The 22,590-nt window shown below is 43.6% G+C and overlaps 2 protein-coding genes across 4 annotated transcripts in view; one reads left to right on the top strand and one right to left on the bottom strand.

The window, feature by feature from the left end:
- The window catches only part of TPP2 (tripeptidyl peptidase II), a 58,335-nt gene extending 43,462 nt beyond the window's left edge, over window positions 1-14,873 (top strand). For 2 of the 3 annotated variants that reach the window (XM_010831479.1, XM_010831478.1), the window contains 6 exons: window positions 4,123-4,274; window positions 5,354-5,450; window positions 6,373-6,503; window positions 9,678-9,885; window positions 11,610-11,729; window positions 13,934-14,873. In XM_010831479.1, coding sequence (XP_010829781.1) covers window positions 4,123-4,274; window positions 5,354-5,450; window positions 6,373-6,503; window positions 9,678-9,885; window positions 11,610-11,729; window positions 13,934-14,023 — 798 coding nt within the window. In that variant the 3' untranslated portion in view covers window positions 14,024-14,873. Of the gene's footprint in view, window positions 1-4,122; window positions 4,275-5,353; window positions 5,451-6,372; window positions 6,515-9,677; window positions 9,886-11,609; window positions 11,730-13,933 lie in introns of all 3 variants that reach the window. The other variant, XR_824483.1, reaches the window with a different exon arrangement.
- A 4,404-nt stretch (window positions 14,874-19,277) lies between these two features.
- METTL21C (methyltransferase like 21C) overlaps window positions 19,278-22,590 on the bottom strand; it is a 9,128-nt gene continuing 5,815 nt past the window's right edge. Inside the window, exons 3-4 of the mRNA XM_010831477.1 lie at window positions 21,511-21,628; window positions 19,278-19,934 (exon numbers count right to left, since the gene is read on the bottom strand). Of these exons, the coding sequence (XP_010829779.1) occupies window positions 19,540-19,934; window positions 21,511-21,628 (513 nt within the window). The 3' untranslated portion in view covers window positions 19,278-19,539. The remainder of the gene's footprint in view (window positions 19,935-21,510; window positions 21,629-22,590) is intronic.

Here is a 22,590-nt window from a genome sequence, read left to right as displayed (position 1 = left end):
ATGCACCACAGGGGGATAAAGGAACATTGTCTTCTCTGAAGACCACATTCCTCAGCTGAGCATCTTGACCCATTGGAAGGCCGTGCTGATTCATCCAGTGGAACTTAACCAGCGTTAAAACAAAAACAGAATGAAACAAAGGCTCACAAAACTGTAATTTAATTTTGTGTGTAGCTGATCTTTGATTCATTTTGAAAACATCCTGAATCCTGAAAGCTACTGCTTCAGAGAATGAGGGCAGGCATTCTCTGCCTACTCAAAAGACGGTGCACGTCTCAAAGGCAGAGCGGGTGTTTTCTTCCTGTTGTGTAGTCTGGTTGGTCTTTGGGAGTTTTGGTGAATTTTGTTAGTATTAGATTACTTGAGATAAGAAACTATCATATGAATAGAAACCTTATTCCTGTGGTTAGGAAGCTTCTAGAGCTGATAGTTGGAGTCACCGCCTCCATTTCTCCCACGTCTTCAGTGCAAGTGCATGGGACACTCTTATTTTAAAAATAATCATTTTTATAGTTTTCTAATCGCATTACAATGATAAAATTATATATATAATTATGTAATATAAATTTATATAAATTATAATTTCATATTATATATTTTATATAAATACATGGTTTATATTTTAATTATATATTATAAAATTTTATATATGTATAATTTATCACCTGAACAAAATACCAACTTTTTGTACATAATCTTCAGTGGATTTGTCCTCTGGGTCTCAGTGACTTTTGATTTGAAAATGTATGCTACCCATTTTTAAGTTCATTGTAATGTGAAAGAATATAGTTAACATCATAAATAGCACTCAAATATGATATTAGTTTTTAAAATAGCTATTTTACTTTGTGTGAAGATATTAAAATTTTGAATTTATATTTTTTAAATAATTTAAGAGATAAAGGTATTATGTTTTGAACCAGAATTTAAATGGTGGTGTGTTTTATTGTCCAAAGAATAGTTACTGATTTGGCAGATAGGTTTGATTTTCTAACTGTTGATAAATTCAAACACTGCTGAAATTCTGTGTGAATAGCTGGAGTGATTTTTTTTCTTTAAAAAAAGGCTTACTATTGTCTGCTGTAGAGAAACTTCTAGCATTTCTGCTCTGAATAGTCTTTTTTGACTGTCTTTTTAAATCATAATCAAGATTTCTTTTGATTTAATGGTATAAAATTATTTCTGTTAAATTGACCCTATACTAAGCCCTTTAGAAGTTGAGTTGTAAAAATATGTTTTGACAAAAAGAACAGATGACCATGATAAAATAAATAAAAAATAACTTCTTTTTTTTGGTTGGGGATTAAAACTACCATGTCCATAACATTTAATAATAAAAAGTAGTGCTTGTCTTGAACTTTTTGTTATGGGACAGTGTTAACATTTATAATTACTAATTTGTTATATATTTAATGTATATAATGCTGATTACCTAATCAAGATCCTTCATCATTAACTTCCCCCGTCTCTTGCATTTTCAGTGTAGTTTATGGTTGCTATTATATATGGTTTTTCTCTATCTATATATAGATCTTTGTTAGAGTTCATTGTTAATCATCAGTTCTGTTTAATGGATTGTTCATTTTAAATTCAACTGTTTTCTCTCTTTACTAAAACATCTTAGCCAATGCCTTACCTGTGGGCCTCAGAGGAGGCATTGCCTCACAACAGAGAGGCTTCCCCTCCTGAAGTTTGTCCCTCTCCCTGCTCAGGCGAGGAGGCGGGGTCCCCAGGGGGACGCACATTCGGTCAGAGGGAGTGCTGGTTGCCCGGTGCCCTCCCCTGGGCAAGTCCAGCACTGCACAGGAGCGTGACTCCAAGGGAGTGGGTCAGAGGTTGGAGTCACTTCCCCCTCGAAGTCTTAGGTGTGCGGCCTCTGCTACACAGATGACACAAAGTGTCTGTCCCTTTAAGAACTTGGTGACGAATCATTGACTCCAGGGTGCCAGCACTTCTGACCTGGCTCCAGCGCAGGCCAGCGCTCACCCAGGACAGTGAACCTGGAGGGGTGAGCAGGGTGGTGGCAGGGACCCTCTCCTCTCCCCGGGCTCACATGTCTCTGGAGGCCTTTGTCCACGGGCTCTGGCCCCCTGACCTCAGAGGTGGTGTGGCGCCAGAATGGCCAAGAGTGGATTTCTTAGATTGCTCCCCGTCCGTGGGTTTCTGCGCTTGGAGTGAGTCCTCCTGAAACAGCAGTTGTTGTTTTCTTAGCACTGCTACCCAGTGGCTCCCGTGCTTCCTGTTACAGTACCCCCAGGTAAAGTTTAATTGTGGAAGCTGTCAGAAGGGACGTATTTTATGTAGCATTCACACCTCAGAAGCCTGTTTTAGCAAAGATGAAGCCAGTACTGTTCTGTGGCTCAACCCGTGCAGAGTTTTTTCCTGAAATTACATGATTGGGGCCTTAAAAACATCAGAAGTGCCATTTGTTTCAATTGCGGCAGCTCCGTTAATGAAAACACATACAAGATTTTAGCGTAGCACCACTTTTACTATAAACCTGAAGATAGAATTTTAGAAGTTGTCTTAATAATGATGTAATTAGGGCCGCTTAGTTATTGGGTCAAAAACAGCAAGTATAACATGGGCTGTCATTGCCCAGACACCGCGTTAACTTTTCTCAAGAGCAGATGTACACGTTGATGAAATAGATGCAGATCGAGGTAGTTACATGGGCTCTCGTCAAAGCAGAACTTCTCAGAACCATCTCTACCTGTTTACTTCCCCTTCTCTCCTCGACTCCCTCTCACTCGGCCTTCACTGCCGACCCCCTGCCCGCCTCCCCTGCAGCCACTCCCCCGTCAGTGCCCATGGCCACTGTGCAGCCAGGTTGACAGTTCCCTCTCCCGTCTGAGGCCACCTCTCAGGTGGCCTCAGACGGTCCCCCCGCGATGGAGCGCTGTGGCCCACACCAGGGCCCACTCTCTTCCCTCTCTCTGCCCCTGCTGGTCTCGTCCAGCCCCTCGTCTTAAGCACCCCAGCAGACACCATCGGCCCTGCACTCACGGGGCATCCCCGGTCTGTTCATTTCTTCTCAGCCGTTCTTCCTTTCCAAGCTGTGTCAGGAAACCCGGGCTTCTTGCCAACTTGTTCCGCTCTCTCTCCACTTTTGCCCTCTGTCATCCAGTCTCCAAATATCGTATCAAAGAGTTCTTAAGCGCCAACCAGAATGGTTCATCCATCCAGGATCCAGTGTTAGTCAGCCAAGAGCACAGATCTTTGATCATGCCACTGCCTTGCGCCCGGCTCCTCCTGTTGGGCTCGGAATAACCCCCATCCTCTCTAACCGTGTCCTGTCAGCTCGGCTCCCTGTGCCACCCCCCGAGTCTCAGCAGCTCGCCCTGCGCTTGCCGCCCCCGCTCAAGTTTCTGCCCTTGCTCGTCTTGTCCCTGCAAGTGCTCCTTCCCCGCCTCGTTTTGGTTCTTTAGGTTCATTGCAGTTCTCTCATTTAGGTCACTGAGGCTCCATGAGCTCAGACATCAGCTCCTTAGACTGTCTCTGTTAACAACTTTGTCTACACAGGCTCACCACCAGCCCCCCTTACCCAGCTGTCACACCGTGCCCTCACCCTGGTCTGTTCTCCTGATACTCTGTGTCGTTACCCAAGTTGTTTATTTACTCACCCGTTACCCCATTTGTTGGCTGTCTTCCCGCAGCGCTGAAGGCCCTTGTCTGCTTTGTTTTAGAGCAATTACCTTGCACGTCTTGGGGTCTCAGTTGAATAAAGAAAGAAATTTCTCTTTAAATTTACTTAGAAAAGAGGATCTTTCCTTTTTTCAATTCTAATTAATTTCCCTCCTCAGAAATAAAATGTGATCGCTCAGTACTTTTTTGTAGTTAATCTTTCACAGAAAACCAAGAATACCAAATACACATACATGGGGAAAAATTTGTCCTTATTTCCTTTGTTTTAAAGGAGATAGTAGAAGCATCATCTCCCTAAAGTTTGGGAGAAAATGACTTTAATCACAGATTGGAACTTGAGATGCATTGTGGCCCTTAGAATCCAAAGTGCAATGTAGTACCGCTCAGGGGCAGCCCGTGTTAACGTGCTGTTCAGCTAGTGAAGATTTCTAAGTAGGCAAAATAATCACGCGTGTTAATTTAAGACTCTCTCCGCAGGATGTAATCCCTGTTCATTATTACCTGATATCTCCTCCAACAAAGACTAAGAACGGCAGCAAGGACAAGGAAAAAGACTCGGAAAAAGAGAAAGATCTGAAAGAAGAGTTCACCGAAGCATTACGAGATCTTAAAATTCAGTGGATGACAAAGTAAGTTCTAAATGGCTTTGAATCTTCCAAGTGTTTACTTCTCTTTTCCCAGCTGCAACAGCCCTTAGTAAATATGCAAAGACTGTATTCAGAAATGTCAACAGTGAATAGGATTGCAGGTGCTTCTAAATTTTTCCTGTAATTCTGTTTATTTTTGAATTCCCCTTTGTAATGAGAGTTTTTATTTTAATCCTATCCTCATTTGCTCTTGGAAGGGAACTTTATTGGAAGGTGCAAAGAAAACCTGTCACCGTTTGCCCACTCTGCGGAGATCATCAGTGTCCCGTTGTTACCTGTCTCTGTGTTTATACACGTAGCAGGTGGGCGGATCCTGGTTTTCCAGTTACAGTTTGGTTATGAGCAAATTTAAAACCACCTTTTCAGGCATCTGGAAATGATCCCGGGAACACGCAGACAATGGAGGAACAGCATTTGCTGAGGCCAAGTCCTGGGTGAATTTGGTTGAGAGGCAGGGACTCCCTCCTGCTCAGCCTCTGCTTTTGAAGTGGAGGGTCTGCCCGGCCGGGCACCGCTGAGACCCCGAGGCCCTGCCCGCTCTGGGAAGCAGTGACATCACACCCAGTGTGGCAGACCCCAACCTCAGCTGCTGTTCCTCCCAACATATAATCAGCAAGAATATAGTTTACTCAGCTTCCCTAGCCAGGAACATGCAACATTTGTCTCTGTACTCATTCAAGACTTCAGATTTTTCAAGAAAGTGTAAATTTTCCTTCTTTGTAGATCTTAGACCTTTCTAGATCTTTTCATCTTAACTCTTTCTGAATTTTTCCTGCTTCCTTTTAATAAATTGAGTTGTAGCTGGTATGTAGGAAAGCTGTTGATGCTTATTTTTATCCAGCCATCTTATTGAACTCATAATTGAAATAATTTTCAGTTTTATTCTTTTGGTTTTCTAGAGACATGGATTTATACTACCTGTAAATCTTTGTTAATAATTATATTTCAGATCGATGCATTAGGATATTGACTGGAGCTTCAAAACAGTATTAAATAGGAGTGACAGATCTTTTTCTTTCTAAAAGAACTAAATAATGACTGTTTCTTTCTTATTTCCATAGGCTGGATTCTAGTGACATTTATAATGAATTGAAGGAAACGTACCCTAATTACCTTCCTTTGTACGTTGCACGACTTCATCAGTTGGATGCTGAAAAGGTTGGGCATGCTTATTTTTTACTATGAGTGTATTACTTTGCTTGCAGTATTATATAATGTTTGCATTTGAAATAAAGATCCAGTCCTGATCATCTCTTCCTGGTGACTGAAAACATGTTTCCTCACCTTGAATGATCTGTTGAGCTATTTTCCTAAAGCTCTGGACTTGGCCATTACTATATCATTTGGTTGAACGAATATTCTTAGCTGGTCTTGTTCGGTCAATGGGAGAAAGAGGAGATAGGAAACCCTAAGGATTGCTCTGTTGACCTTGACCTGAAAACAGCTGGAAGCAGAAGGCAGTGGTCCTGGCCTCCTGGAAGCCTGAGCAGCTGCAGCAGAAGCAGAGTGATCCTCCTGTGTGTTTAACGATTGTCCTAGCTCCCAGCTGTCTTGACTGGACCGGCTCCCGCTGGGAGCCGTGGCTGTAGACGGTGCTTATAGCCCTGATCAGCTCAGAGTCCTGAAGGGTTGAGCGTGAGCCAGAAGGTACCGATGGGAGCAGATTCCTGGGGCCGCCACACTGCAGTCCTCAAAGTGAGACTCATCAGCTAGTGCTTTTCTTACTCCTGTTTGCGTGTGGTATGCAACCAGGGTAACATAGCCAATCACATTTCTTAAGTCTTGATAAGATACCCGGGAAAGGGGTTGCCTTGGAGAAAACACTTTACGTCTCTATGAGCTTGGTCTCTGGATGAGTCTTACTGTTCATTGCTGGCAGGGAGTGTAGGGGCAGGGATTTTCCCATCTGCGCTCAGGTTCTCTAGAGGTGCTGGTGGTCATGAAGGTCACTCCTGGGAGGTGGCACCCGGCCCTGGCCTGCAGCCCGCCTGCTCCTGCACCACCGCGGTTGTCACTCCTCAGAGTCCGGCTGCTCAGAGATACTTCCTTTTTCTTATTTATTCTTCTCTTTCCTCCTCAGGAACGAATGAAAAGACTGAACGAAATTGTTGAAGCTGCAAATGCTGTAATTTCTCACATAGATCAAACAGCCCTAGCAGTTTATATTGCGATGAAGACTGACCCCAGGCCTGATGCAGCTATTATAAAAAAGTACCTAACCAGTAAATACTCTTTCTTGCATCTCATTTCTTGGTGACTTTTTTTGGTTATTGAAAATATCCTCCTTTTCTGGTATTTGTTTATATCCTTATCGTTGGGAGTTATCAGGTTGGGGATACTCCATCCTTAAACATTTGGTGGTAGTTTTCTCTAGTCGTTTAAGAAAAAGCAAAGTCATTGGCTTTCTCCACCATCAGGTGCTGTCGTGGTGGAGAGATTAGAGTGACTGTCATCACACAGTCCAGCCATTTGGGGGTTTGTGTGAACTGGACATATGGAGAAGCACATAGCAGCCTATAAAACTAATTTTTCAACCTTTTATTGACGAATAATAGCATGACATACTCCAAATTCAGCTTGTAACGCTTAATAAAATGAAAAGAAAATTAGCTTAAAACTATTATCTAGCAACCTCAGTTTTATGAAACTGGTTGACAGAAATACTTGAGAAGGGGGATTATAGTTTAGCCGTAATAAACCCTAGTGTGATATGTAAAACTAGTGAAGCCAGATTTGTGCGTTTATTAGTTTCCCTCCATGTGAGAGTGTTTCCATGTGCTGCTGTGACGGTCTACCCGTCGTGAGCTCCTGCCTTCATCTCCTGATGGATCGTCCAGGATCACTTCTTCCTCTGTCGCCTGGGTTTGTTTCCAACCCCAGGGTCCTTAACTGACAAGGGTAGAAAGTCCCACCTTCTCTTAGAGTTGCTGTAAACTAATAAACAGAAACTGCACAGACTGCCTGAAAGGACGGTCATTTCCTTTCGAGATTCCGCCTGCTGCAGTCAGGATTTTTTTTTAAATACAAAATGCTTGATGGTAAACTGCTGGAAGTCTTGGCATTACATCATTCATACTGCTGATAAAGGTCTTATGAATCTTACAAGCAGCAGTTTTCAAGCAGAATAAAATGTTTGCAAAATAGGTGGTTGGCCATTGTCAGCATCCTTCTACGGAGCCTTCTTGAAACATTGCTATGTTCTTGTTACTAATGATAGTGGAATTGACTTATATCCCAATACAAAATGTTTTGGGTGTTTAAAAAAATAATAATAGTGGACAGTGTAGCCGCCAGTTATGTACAAGGGATTCCTAGGAGCATTAATTTGTCATTTCCATGCAAAACTGCTTTTTCACTTAAGTCTCTTGTGTCAACAATTGTAAGACAGCCATTTTGTAATCTTAAAAATTCTAATTTTTTTAGGTGATCTAATACTAAGTTTTAATTACATTTAAACTACAATTTACTCTGGCCACTAAAGTGTCTGATTGAAGTTGCTTCCTCAAATGTATCTGTTGCCACCTTCATCAGTCCCTAACTAAATTTGATTCAGAGGTGTTTATTGAGCAAACACTGCTTGGGACACCCTTGAGAGGAATGTTAAAAAAAGAAGAAGAACCAGACAGTCTCTACTCTTAGAAAATGTACTGTCTAATATGGAAGATGTGAAATGGTGAGATAGAATGTGACTGAGAGAAAAAGTATTTTAAATTGTGAACGCTTATGGGAAGGAGAGCTGACTTTTTTTTTTCGAGGAGGGAAAAACCTCATGGAATGATAGGTATTTAATCTGAGCAGGTCAGTTCTCGGAAGAGGGGAGGAAAAGAATATTCCAGATATATGGAATCTGAACTGTTGGATCAGAAAATGTGGAAATAGCAGGGCATCTTACAGGTGACCTAATCCAGGCCCGGCTTGTGCGGCACAGCCTCCCCCCAGCCTGGCCTCCACCCTCTGCGTCCTCCAGCCCTTCTTGGGGCAGCAGGCACAGTCGGTCAGGATGCCATGGGTGACCAGATGTCCAGACCTCGCCATGCTTGCCCCTTCTTGTTCCACGGCCCTGCTTCTTCACAGAGTGGGCGCCGTGCCTGTGCCTGACTCCTGGAGTTACTGTGAGCACAAGTGAAATACTCCTGAGACGTTCCAGATGCTGCCCAGCATCTACAAGGTTGGGGGTGAGGGGACCCCATTAAACAAAAAGCTGCATAGTTGCCCCAAGCCCGTCTGTCCTTCTGTTCTCAAGTCCAGAGTGACCAAGCACGTCAGGTCCCCGGAAACGTCTCCATGAAAAGATGTAAGAGTGGGCTCTTTTAAAACTTTGAAACTCTTTGCTGATAAACTCTTAGGCATCTTTTCGGCATAATTTCATCTGCATTGCAAATGTATCAAGGTGGGTAGCTTAGGTTGTAGCAGGTTTCTGCGTTGTTTGGGGTTTTTTCCCTTCCCGTTTTAGTTGTCTATTGTACTGATTACTGTTGACTTGGTAGTCCCTGTGGATCTCATATGGGGCACGTCTCACTCTGCATCCTTCAGAATCCTCCTTATCATTAGACAGCCTGTCCGTCCTGTGTTTGAGTGCCTTCTGGTCGTCATCTCAGCACTTAGGTCCTTGTTTGCACACGAGTTGGACAGGGTGCCTCAAGTAAGCAAGCTTTCTGAAGCGCACGCTGTTCCCCAGAGTGTAGGCAGTTACTGCATTTCATTCTTCAACGGTTTATTGAGTGTTCTGTGCCAGGCATTATTCTGGGCACTGGAATACATCCAAAAACAGAGACGCCTGCCTGGAAAGCAGGGGACCTCGGGAATGGGAGCAGCAGTGGCGGGACCAACCGCGGAGCTGAGTCCTGGCCCTGCCACTTCCTGGCTGGGGCCTTGAACAGATGGCCTGATCGCTTTGTGCCTCAGTTTCCTCCTGTGGAAAATGGGGGGCCATTGGTGGTCGCTTACTCACAGAATTATTCCGAGTATAGAATACTGAGTTAGAATACTGAGAACACTTGGTGGCACGTGCAGAGTAAGCGTTGCATTTCTGCGCACGTACAGAAGTTCACAACTACAGAAATATGTAATAAGTGATATTTACGAGAAGCCTAAACACTTAGAAGATGCTGTTCTAAGACTTCTGTAGCCAACAGAATTTAGAACCCAGCACTCTCCCCTCTGTTGCCTGTGGCTGCTTCAACCAAGTACAGCGACCCCACTCATGTAATCCGTGCGTGTGAATACATGGCTTATGTTGTCACACCAGCAAACATCTATCCAGGGCTGTACGATATTGCTGTGTTGTAAAGCTCAGGCGAAAGGTGCATGAGTTTAATCTCAGATAAGGCTGTGTTCTTAATGCTGTGTTACTGACCTGTGGACTGTTCTGGGCTTGGTGTGCAGTGACATGGACAAGCAGAAGTCGACGCTGGTAGATGCGCTCTGCCGGAAAGGCTGCGCCCTGGCTGACCACCTTCTCCAGGCCCAGGATCAAGATGGTGCCGTGTCGAGCGACTCAGAGGGGCGAGAGGAGGAAGGAGAGAGCACCCTGGACTCTCTGACGGAGACCTTCTGGGAGACGACTAAATGGACCGATCTCTTTGACAATAAGGTACCCTTTCTGCTTTTTGTTTGGGCCCAGCTCTTGAGGATGTGTCCCAGGCCTCTCTTGGGCCCGGCAGGCTGACCAGAGAGGACAGAGTACATGGATGGAAGCTGAGCTGGGCTCTGAAGAAGCCATGGTCCTAGCAAGGTGTCCCCCTGGCTTCCCGGCTTTGAAAACCACTTGACCGTTGTTCTGTCTGTGTGCGTGGTTACCAGTGGCCACGCTAGTTTGGAAAGAGTTGGAGAGTATATATGGAGCTGGAGGCTCGGGTCACGCTGTTTACGTAGGAGCCCAAACTGAGGCACCTGGGAGCTGTCTTCTGCCTCCCACACCTGTCCACATGCTCGCTTGTCAGGGTTGGAGGCGAGGGTATTCTGGTTAGTTCCGGTGTGTGTTATTTCCCTCCAGGCTCTAACTGCTGAGGAGATACCACCTCGATTTATAGCTGACCAGTTTTTAAAACCTAGTTTTAGAAAAAGCAACCTGGATGAGCTTTTTGGATTTTCATTATAGAAGCATTTTAAATCCCTTCTGGCGCTCAGCCATAATTCTTAGGGTAGAGATTATGTGACTGCAGGAGCGGTCAGCCTGTCTTTTTCCTGGACATAAAGGAAATGAAGTCAGTGGAATGCTTCTTACCCAGCACAGACTCTTGGGTGTGTTGTTGATTTTTGTTTGTTTGTTTTAAGCAGACAGATGCTTGTTTTCAAGAACAGCTATGGTAATTAGTAGTAACGACCTCTGGATGGAAGTAGGAGGAAATTCTTCCTGTCCACCAGGGTTTTCCACCTGAGGACAGAAGTGTGGTTAGAGAAGGAACTCAGTTGCGTTCTGGAGACTGAAGGAGTCAGCCCCAGAGGTTAAGAATTTAGATATGGAATCAGCGCCTGGAGCTTGAGCCAGGCCTGCCCCTGCAGCGCTGACCGTGCGGGCCAAGGCGGGTGGCTGGCTTCTGATGTGGGCTGTGGGCTCCCGCAGGCTCTCAGGAGTGAGTGTTGAGAGCCCGGATGGGCGTCAGCAATACTCACTGTTACTGCAGCAGCTACCACATGTCTGCCGTGTGCCAGACACGGCACTTGCTGCTGGGAAAAGATGAGTAAGAACCTGGCTAAACACTTGAGCGTCACAGTAAAATTGTTACAGTAATTCTCTTCTTGCCATAGTGCTTCTGTCATTCAGGGCCACTTCTGCATTTTATTACCTATCTGTTTACTGTGTTTGTAGCAACGGGTGTTGAACCCTTTGCTTGACTCTAGAGTACATATAAATGGGAGTGGGTTCCTTTCTTTGAGGACATTCTCCACATTCTAAAAGTAGAGACTATTGCATATAAACCCTTTCATGGATGACAGCCTTGTGCTGAAGGGGCTTGGGTCATTGAATGAAGCCATCAGTCATGCCATGCAGGGCCACCCAAGATGGATGGGTCATAGTGAAGGGTCTTGACAAAACATGGTCTACTGAGGCAGGAAAAAATAAATGGTTACAAGTAACTGCTAATGATTTATCATAATAGCTTTATTCCCCCAATCAATTATCTGTTCTTTGCAATACCCCGGTCTTCTAAAGACACCAATTGTTCTTTTAAAAAGTTTCAAAAATTGGCCTGATGTGATATGTTCATTTGAAAAATTACACTTCTGTTAATGCTTCAGTTCTTTCATTATTAAAGCAATAGCTTAAATTGTAAACTATTTTGTAGATAAGCTGTATCTTGTTTTATATCCTAGGTTTTGACATTTGCATACAAACATGCATTAGTGAATAAAATGTATGGGAGAGGCCTTAAATTTGCAACCAAACTTGTAGAAGAAAAACCAACAAAAGAAAACTGGAAAAACTGTATTCAAGTAAGTGACTTGTACTCAGTACTTAAATCAGCAACGTGGAGTGTCATTTCAGTGTCATTAGTGGCAAGACAGAAGCCTCGTGGTGACAGGATAACACCAGCTTCATCGTGACTTTTAATTATTAGTCTAATTAACGTGATGGGAAATACACTATAAATGCATGAAGGATAGTAAGCTGTTTACTTTTTTTTTTTTTTTTTTTTTTTTTTAACATTTTTCACTCCTGTCTAGAAAACCTATATTTAGCCTCTAGTGTTTTCAACACAGGCAAAATGTGTTGCAAATATTGTGTAGTTAGAAGATAGGTTTCCTTTACGAAGGAAACAAATAATTCTCTTTAAATACATGTTGGCTCAGAGCCAAAATGGTTGAGCTTTTAGAGTCTGTTTGATTTGCTTTGTCATTTAAAAGGATAGGCCATTTTTTATTTTACCATGTGTTTATATGCAAGCAAGTTCTGTGCCTGAGCTTTCTGCACAAGTTAAATGTCAAGTGTAGAAACTTAGTGAATTCTGAAGAAATTGTTTCAGCCTCGTCTTGTCTTTGGACCAACATGATTAGTTTATGCCACAAAGGTAGATGACAGTTGAGAGCTGGTCACGCCAAGGCGGCCAGGGGCCTGGTCTTCACATTTCAGGTGGCAGTAAAAACTCAGCTGTGGCCGTTTTTGGTAAACTATAGCTTACCTTTTCTCTTGGACCTCTTCTGTGTATCTTGACCAAGTCAGTTCAGATTATAAAACATTTGAAATTTTTGTTTTATCAAAAAATGTTTTTATTACCTTGGGAATCTTCGTTGCTGCGTGGGCTGTTCTTGAGTTGCCGTGATTGAGGGCTCCTCTGTGGTTGCGCTGAGCGGGCTTCTCATCGTGGTGGCGTCTCTTGTCGCAGAGCAGGGGCTCCAGGGCGCACAGGCCTCAGCAGTTGCAGTTCCCAGGCTCTAGGGCACAGGCCTGGTGGTTGTGGCGCACATCAGCTTAGCTGCTGCGAGGCAGGTGGGGTCCTCCCAGATCGGGAATCCGTCCCTCGTCTCCCGCGTTGGCAGGCGGATTGTGTACCTCTGAGCCACCAGGGAAGCCCTGTTAGATCTCAGTTCACGTGTGCAGAGCTTCGAGGAGGTGGAGGGAGCTCTTCCTGGAACCAGCTAGTAGTATCGTCCCATCACGGACTCTATAAACCCAGCGCTTGTACTTGTGAAGCCAGCCGTCTACCCAGACTCGCTCAGCAGGGCACATTGCACACCTTGTCTCTATCCGCTCGCCGGCTGTCTGTTCTCCACACAGCAGCTGGAAAGGACAGCTTCATACCCTCGGGCTGAAGCTCCGTCACATTCAGAGTACTATCCACATCCCCCGTGGCTCGTGAGGCCCAGGGGGTCCTGCTGCTGCCGCTCTCCCCGGCCAAAGCTCACCGATGTCTCACGTCTCATTCTCATGTCGCTCACGTCCGCCCTCTGCTTCCCCTGTCTGTGTGACTGACACCCACCCCCTCCCAATCTGCATTAACAGCAAATTTTATTTTTACTATATACCAGATATATTCTTAATTATTTACTTATTTATTCATCTGTTCAATAGCTTTTTACTTTCCTGAACAGAACATAAGTTTCTTGCAAGTGGGAAGTGACTTTGCTGAATGCTTTTTCCTAACACCTAGAGCAGGGAAGCTAGGATGGGAAGGAAGAAAGGAGCAGGTCAAGTCATGTTGATGGGGAAGAAGACGGGAGGGAAGCAGGAAAGTCTCCCTGGATGGTGATAGTCACCAGGGAGGTTGGTTGGTGGGCTTCCCTGGCAGCTCAGTTGGTAAAGAATCCACCTGCAATGCAGGAGACCCCGGTTCTATTCCTGGGTCAGGAAGATCCCCTGGAGAAGGGATAGGCTGCCCACTCCAGTATTCTGGCCTGGAGAAGTCCATGGACTATATAGTCCATGGGGTTGCAAAGAGTCAGAGATGACTGAGCAACTTTCACTTTCAGGTTGGTTGGTAGGAAAGTTGGTAGACTAGTTGGTCATGAAGAACACTGGTTGGTAGGAAGGAAGGTTGGTGGGTGGGTTGATGGTGGGTTGGATGGAAGGAAAGTTCTACCTGCTACTTCTTTATTATTGCTACGTATTTAACACGGAATTTACCCTAAATTCTGAGCTTGGAACATCTATTTTTTAATAGTATTTTTGTATGTTTTATTATTTTCATGTTTTATTACAGCTGATGAAGCTGCTTGGATGGACCCATTGTGCGTCTTTTACTGAAAACTGGCTCCCCATCATGTATCCTCCTGATTATTGTGTATTCTAAGATAGGAACCAAGACTTTACATTTTAAAAAAGAAGGTTTTATAGTGAATGGATATAAAAGCAAATCTGTGGCATTTTTAGTCTAATGCATGTTTTCATCCGCTATCAAATACTGATTATTAAAATGATGTGTATTTATCAGAGAATTTGCTGGCGTGTGGCTTAATACATGTAAATCTAGACCTCTGACATCATGGTGTTTTCTTAATGCCTCACATTGCTGGCAGTGGGCTGTGCCCTGGGTGCCAGCACCAAGGACTTTCAGTTGGGTTGCAGCTCTTACATGCATGAGAGGATTTGAACAGTAACTTTTAACTGCAAACCTGTAAAATTCTATTTTTTATTTTATAAATGAACAGGGTTTTAACATGGTTGACTTAATTTTTTTGAATGGTATGAAGGCCTTAAAAAAGCTACATTAAGCGTAGCTAAATTATTTATTGGACTAAAAAGTAACAGAACTTCATTTCCAGATTTTTTTTCTTTTTTTTGGCAAACGTTTACATTCAATTAAGGGGAAAAAATAAAACCGGCACAAATAAATGCGTGGCAATTGCTGGAGCAGATAACTGCTTCAATCACTCTTCATCTGGGAGTTCTTTCAGGCCAATCATTCTTAGTATCTCTTGACGTGCAGAGCATCAGAATGAACCAAAATACATGTATAAGTGCCAGACAGCTTAAATCTGTATCAGGTATTGTAAAGATACCCTATGGTTTGTTTATTACAGTTGAAATAATGTAAACAACGTGAATAAATGTGCAAAACCAAGATCGCAGCACACCATATGCACTCTGATACCTTAATTTTTTTTTATAAATAATAAAGGTGAATATTGAAGCTTCTTAAAGTTGGTCTTAATTTTTCATGAATAAAATTTGGGGTTAGAACAGAAATAATATATTAAACCTACAGATAAAAAATTCAATATGAAGTAATTTAATTTATACTGTTTATTATAGGCTTGCAATTATTTGAATATATTTCCGCATCTTTTATGTGATTAACTTGTGTATGTTTAATTTTATTATTCTTATCTTTCTGGCTACTATCCTTCTTTCATCTTTCTTCTGTAAAATAAACACACATAGACAATATTAAGAGGCCTCTACTCACTTACAGCAAATACATGTGTATGCGTGCATGCGTGTGTATGTATGTATGTGGCTTCTAAATCTTCTTTCCTTAGAATTCACTACTGTAAAAGGCCTACCAGAGATCTGGTCTTATTAATCATTCATAACTATTTTTGAGTAATTGACTCCTGTATCTGATGAAATCAGATGAAAAAGTGCAAATATGCATGCAGACATTTGTAGTTTCTGAGCCGTCTTTGTTCATCTCAAGTCCATCCATGAACAGCCACATTCGTGTTCTCTCACACACATACTTTGACCTAAACATATGGGCGCCCACATACACAGGTTCAATCCAGTCAGAAAGTTGAGACGTTCAGGAGGGGTAGGCTGGCTCCCCAAGGTCGTGCTGCTGGCTGACTACTAATTAGAGAAGGTGTTGTACAACAAGTTTTTCATTTCCGAAAGAACTTCCTGCCGCACAGAGCCTCAGGCTCAGCCATGGGTAAGTGCCCGGGTTTTCCGTGAGGATGCGTTCAGCCCCGCGACATGTGTGGCTGACGTCCAGGAATATGACAGCTTTCAGAGCCCCTCTGAGCATCTCATTTCCCTTTAAGCTTTTGAATTAGTCCCAACAGTTGTCCTCCATCTCAGGCAGCCACAGAAGTATACAGTTGCTTGTAATTATCTCAACAAACACCCCCGGGAAAAGGCTTCTTGGTCCATGAGAGAGCGGAGTCCTGTCCAGGACAGCCTTGCGTGTGGTGTTTTCTGGGAAATGACTGAGTTTTTAAAAAGTTGCTTCTGAGAATTTTTGTCAGTTTTCTCTTAACCTGATGGAGGAGAGAATTTTCAGAGGTGCTCTTTCATTGACACCATTTCATTGAAATCACACCTTTTTTTTTTTTTTTCAAGAACATGACTTTAGTGTCCAATTTTAATGTAATTTTAAGATTAGAAACTTCTAGTAACAGATTTTGAAGATTTTACTACCTTCTGAATTGTCTCAGGATATAGTGAATCCTTCAAATACTTTTTTATGTAAAATCACCATTGTTACAGAGTTCCCTGATTTCTCACTTTATTATTCAGGTTTTGGTCTTTTTGCTGTATTTTTTAACGTGGAAGGAAAAATTAAGCCCGTGGAGAGTTTTGGATACGCTCTTTAAAGAAAGTGTGGAGTTCCGAGTGCAGTGAACCGCCGGGCCCTCGTGGCAGGCCAGGCCCACAGGAGTCTGGTCTTCTGGTGCCGTCAAGGTCCTGATGTAGTGCGAGGCAATCAGGTGGGGTGCCAGTCTGCAGAGAGAGCTGGTGATTGACAGTGCTTCTTAATAGAATGTGTGATACAGCATGGATGTATTTATGATAACACCATAAAATTCATACACAGGTGAAATTTTTTTTTTTTAATATGAGTCATGTCTGGCTGTCTTGTACCAAGGACTTTTGTATCCAAATACTTCTTTCAATGAGATATAAGTCTTTCTCAGATAATTTTAAGCTCGCTGTGGAAGTTAGAGATAGGTCCACAGGCTGGCAGAATCTGCTGTGAACTGTTTATCCTAGGAAGACCAGTCCCTCAGTTCTATCCACGGGCAGTGACACGAAGCTGCCTTGTTGGCCCCTCTACTGAGATCACTCGGTGCCTCCATGCTGACAGCCAGACCCTAATGCATCCTGGAAGAAGGCACTCTTCGCAAAACTTACATTTCTATGAGATTGAAACCTGAGGAAAAGTGATAACCTTCTTAAAAATTTTTATTTAAGTTCAGTTATACACATACATACATTCTTTCTTTACACTCTTTTCCATTATGGTTATCACAGGAAAATGGGGATTTTTTTGTTTTGTTTTTATCATGCCACATGGCTTATTGAGATCTTAGACCCTACCAGGGATCAAATCCACACCCTCATCAGTGAAAGGGCAGAATTCTAACCACCAGACCACCAGAGAATTCCCAAAATGGTAGTCTAATGGTGTGTACATTTATTTTTTATACATACTTAATTCAAAAAAAAATAACTTAAAAAAGGGAATTACTAAATTAATTTGGAAAATGTACATCAACCTCAAAAAATGCTTTACAAGTTAACACATGGTAAGTCTCATAAATACAGTATTCAGTGGAGAAGCATATCATAAAAGAATATACACAGATTTCATCTATGTAGTTTAGAAACAGAGAAACAGTCTTTAGTGATAACCATGATTATGACTGAAATTTTGTTAAGGATAACTTATCTCCTGAGGAGATAAATTGTTTCAGCAAATTGTTTGCTGGTTGTTTCAGAGACTGTCTTCGCCAATAATTTACTTAACAGAGGTTCATTGTGAGAGTTATGTTACAAGCCAACCGCATACAGGATATATCATCTCTTAATAAGCCAATAGAGAAATACTGCAAAGCAGCTGATGGTTGATTCAAATGATGACACTAGGAAAATAGTACTATTAAAAACTGAGACAGTTTTCCTCTTTGAGGTGCTGCTGGCCAGTGTCTGCACCACACCATTGAAAACAGTGGAAAGAGCTGGATGCAGGTGAAACCTTCTGAAAGAAGCACCAGGGGCTGGTACACTGTGCTCAGCACTAGTTCGAGGCCTCGTCCCTGTTTCTGTATTTTTCAGTTTCAGCCAGTGTTAACGCCTATCAGTCATTTCAGTTCAGTCGCTCAGTCGTGTCCGACTCTTTGCAACCCCATGGACTGCAGCACGTCAGGCTCCCCTGTCCATCACCAACTCCTGGAGCTTACTCAAACTCATGTCCATCAAGTCAGTGATGCCATCCAACCATCTCATCCTCTGCCATCCCTTCTCCTCCTGCCCTCAATCTTTCTCAGCATCAGGGTCTTTTCCAATGAGTCACTTCTTCAAATCAGGTGACCAAAGTATTAGAGTTTCAGCTTCAGCATCAGTCCTTCCAATGAATATTCAAGGTTGATTATCTTTAGGATGGACTGGTTGGATCTCCTTGCAGTCCAAGGGACTCTCAAGAGTCTTCTCCAACAACACAGTTAAAAAGCATCAATTCTTTGGCGCTCAGCCTTCTTCACAGTCCAACTCTCACATCCATACATGACTACTGGAAAAACCATAGCCTTGACTATTTGGACCTTTGTCAGCAAAGTAATGTCTCTGCTTTTTAATATGCTGTCTAGGTTGGTCATAGATTTTCTTTAAAGGAGCAAGCATCTTTTTAATTCCATGGCTGCAATCACCATCTACAGTTCTTTTGGAGCCCCAAAAAATAAAGTCTGTCACTGTTTGCATTGTTTCCCCATCTATGCCATGAAATGATGGGACTGGATGCTATGATCTTAGTTTTCTGAATGTTCAGTTTTAAGCCAACTTTTTCACTCTCCTCTTTCACTTTCATCAAGAGGCTCTTTAGTTCCTCTTGGCTTTCTGCCTTACATAAGGGTGGTATCATCTGCATATCTGAGGTTATTGATATTTCTCCCGGCAATCTTGATTCCAGCTTGTGCTTCATCCAGCCCGACATTTCACATGATATACTCCGCATATAACTTAAATAAACAGGGTGACAATATACAGCCTTGATGTATTCCTTTCTCTGTTTGGAACCAGTCCACTGTTCCATGTCCAGTTCTAACTCTTGCTTCTTGACCTGCATACAGATTTCTCAAGAGGCAGGTAAGGTGGTCTGGTATTCTCATCTCCTTTAAGAATTTTCCAGTTTGTTCTGATCCACACAGTCGAAGGCTTTGGTATAGTTAATAAAACAGAAGCAGATATTTTTCTGGAACTCTTTTGCTTTTTCGATGATCCAGTGAATGTTGGCAATTTGATCTCTGGTTCCTCTGCCTTTTCTAAATCCAGCTTGAACATCTCTAAGTTCACATACTGTTGAAGCCTGGCTTGGAGAACTTTGAGCATTACTTTGTTAGCAAGTGAGATGAGTGCAATTGTGCAGTAGTTTGAACATTCTTTGGCATTGCCTTTCTTTGGGATTGGAATGAAAACACCTTTTCCAGTTCTGTGGCCACTGCTGAGTTTTCCAAAGTTGTAAGTTAAGCCTATAACTTTTCTATTACTCTGTACCCTCTCCTTTTGCTACAGCTAAAATTTGTATGAAGTAGAGTCTGCTGACAAAAGTATATTGACAAGTTTAAGACCATGCTCTCCAGCAGAAATAACAAGGGGACATCCACTTGTTAATGTGTTCATGTAAAATTTATTAAACACTAAGTTGAGAACTCTAGGAAGCCAACAAAGCTAGTTTCATGTTTTCGTGCTGTGCCTGTGTATATTTCGATTAACCAGGTAATCCTAAATAGGTTATTTTAGAGAGTTGCTGTAACAATCAGGTTTATTCTAGGTAGACACGTTGATTCTACACACTACCTTCGCCGTCTTATAAAATTTCTAACACTGTTCAACAGACCTGCTAATGTTTTGAAAGGCATTTTGTTTCGTTCAGTCCCATTTTAGTATTCCTTTAAAGAGTTTGATCGATGACTCTTGAGATTCAGCCAAGAGCGTCGTGTCAAAAACTTGCTTGAATTTGTCTAAAAATTCGTAGTCGGTGCTGAATCTGAACTTGTTGGCCCAAAGCAGCACCGTCCCTGGCTGACAGAGGTACACCATGGTGGCGAGCAGCTTGTCCAGGAAGTAATGGTGGTAGACCACGTCGGAGGCCAGCACGTAATCGTAGTAAAGCGTGGACTTGGGGAAGCTCTGCTCCAGGCCCTCCCCCCACACCAGCTCCTTCACTTCCGGCAGATACGTGGTGCAGTTGAGTGTGTTCTTTAGGAGATTGTATTGTAGGTTCCCCAGCACATCAGGCAGATCTGTCGCCGTGACCTGAGCCCCTAAGAGAGAGAGAAAGCCTGTCTTAAGTACCTGGAAATACCGGGGCAGCCCAGTGGACACATACTCTCGGGGGGAGAATGGAGCTGGGTTTCCCACCTTGGCCCTGTGGACATCCGGGCTGGATTCTTTCTCGTGGGGTAGACCCCGCGCTGTGCCCTGTAAGACGTTCAGCAGCATCCCTGGTCCCCACCCACGAGGTGCACAGCACCTCCCCACCCAACCCCCAGGCAGGATGCTCAGAAATGTCCCCTGACATTGCCAAATGTCCTTCAGGGGTCAGACTCCGCCTTTGGTTTAGAACCACTGAGATAGAATAACGGTTCCGTCTTTTAAGAAACTGAAACCATGGCACAGGAACTCGGCTCAGTACTATGCAATAATCTAAATGGGAAATGAATCTGAAGCAGGATAGATACTGTATACATGTAACTGAATCATCTTCCTGTATACCTGAAAGTATCACAACATTGTTAATGATACTCCAACAAAATTAAAAGTTTTTTAAACTTTTTAAAAAACTAAAACAGTGTTTGGGGAGATTTCAGAATAATTAACATACCAAGGTTTGGAGCTTCCCTGGTGACTCAGACTGTAAGGAATTTGCCTGCAATGCAGGAGACCTGGGTTCGATCCCTGGGTCGGGAAGATTCCGCTGGAGGAGGGCATAGCTACCCAGTCCAGTATTCTTGCCTGGAGAATCCCTTGGACAAAGGAGCCCGGTCGCAGAGTCATGACTGAGTGACTAACACTTTCACTTCTATAATAATGCATGATGTTTTCCTTCTAAAACTGTGTTTATCTGAAGATTTTGGTTTTCTTGTCTGGAAGGTGTCAGCACAAAGCTTTCCACAGGGGATGATCTATTTTGTATGATTCTCCCCCCTATTAAATGTACTAAATTAATTTTTAGGCATTTTAAAGAAAGTGATCAGTGTTCACAAAGTAGATGGCCGTATTTCCAGACTGATTTTGATAGATGTGTAATCACACAGGCAGAAGTAGACCAGACACAGCCATCTCTTACGCAGCATCCAGGACGCACAGCTGGTGTTTGGGGTGTAAATCTGTTTTCATCTTGGATTCACTGACTTGGTTTCTTTTTTTTCTAAAACCTTAGTTATGATAGTTGCAATGAAAAGCAGGACACAGCATAACATAGCTGTTTACAACTGGAACTCGAGAGTCACCCCTTCAGGATGTCAACTTTCTCACATGCTAAGCACTGGGTTGGATGTTCGTGTCTCTGCTGCTGCTGCTGCTGCTAAGTCGCTTCAGTCGTGTCCAACTCTGTGCGACCCCATGGACTGCAGCCTACCAGGCTCCTCCGTCCATAGGATTTTCCAGGCAAGAGTACTGGAGTGGGGAGGCATCGCCTTCTCCAGTGTCTCTAAGATGCCATTATCTTATCTCAGGGATAACAGGAGTCATTCTGGCCTGGACGTTTGCGGGGACTCAGTGAGGGCGATCACGGCCAAGCACCTAAACCACAGCCCATCATTCAGTCAACATGTATTACTACTGTTGTCCTGGTAAGCATCTTTTGAAACAAGGTCGAGAATAGACACACAGACACACCTAGAATACTGGCCACGATGGAAACGAGGCCTGGTCCAGCACCGATTTCCAGTATCTTAGCACCTCGGAGATTGAGTTCCTCTGTGTGTTCTTCCAAATACTGGCACAACGCCATGGCCTGGAAAACATTCACACTTGTCACTGGACACTGAAAACCAGAGACCCCTATTCCCACTGCCAGTGAACTGCTAGAAGGCATGTTCACAGTTCCAGCTTACTGAGGGGTCCACAGGAATCAAAGCACACGTGCCACGGAGTGTTTTGACATGTGGAATATGAAAGGAGCAACCAGGGACGGGGGAGCCTGGTGGGCTGCCGTCTATGGGGTCGCACAGAGTCGGACATGACTGAAGCGACTTAGCAGCAGCAGCAGCAGCAGCAGCAACTTGCATCAGAGGAACTCGAGATGCCGACTTGCTAAAGGGCCTGTATCCAAAGACTCTTGATCAACCCCCAGGAGGAAGAGCAACTCAGCTCTTCCAGAAGCAGGAGTTGAGGAGCTGCAGGACAGCAGCCCCTCACCCTGGGCAAGTCGCATCAGGCCCCCAACCTGCTGGAAGACCGCTGGGCTCTAAAATTCTCAACACCTCCCTCCAGAGCCCATCAGCAAGCAGGTCGCCCCGGACCTTGCCTGCTACACTGGACAGCGGGGCAGTCATTTTTCTTTTAAGTAGCTCATCTAATAAACACTCTGGGAGGACAGCGCTTCCCAGACTCTGGTGCATACTCGGATCACTGGGGAGCCTGGTTAAAGATGCCCCGCCGCGTGCAGTAGGTCTGATGGGGCTCAGGACTGCAACTCTTAACGAGTCTGCCTTTCTAATCAGCCAGCCCATGGACCACGCTTTGGGTGGTAGCAAAGAAATTGCATACTTTGCACAGTCAAAACAAAAACAACTCCGCCCAAAAGAACCAAGGTGAATACATTTAGATCCATTTTTACACAGAAAACCAAAGGTCCCTTTCCTTCTTTCTTCACTCCCTTCTGCCCGCCCCCTGTCTGTGAAGAGATAAAGGGAATTCGATGTGTGTGGATGCGGGAGGTGTTTTGTGTGAGGCAACGGTGGGGGGGGGGGCGGT

The sequence above is a fragment of the Bison bison genome, unplaced genomic scaffold (genome assembly GCF_000754665.1).
Source record: "Bison bison bison isolate TAMUID 2011002044 unplaced genomic scaffold, Bison_UMD1.0 scf7180017864527, whole genome shotgun sequence".
NCBI lineage: Eukaryota > Metazoa > Chordata > Mammalia > Artiodactyla > Bovidae > Bison > Bison bison.
The sequence above is the reverse complement of the archived record's forward strand: the minus strand, read 5'-3'. Positions and strand labels throughout refer to the sequence as shown.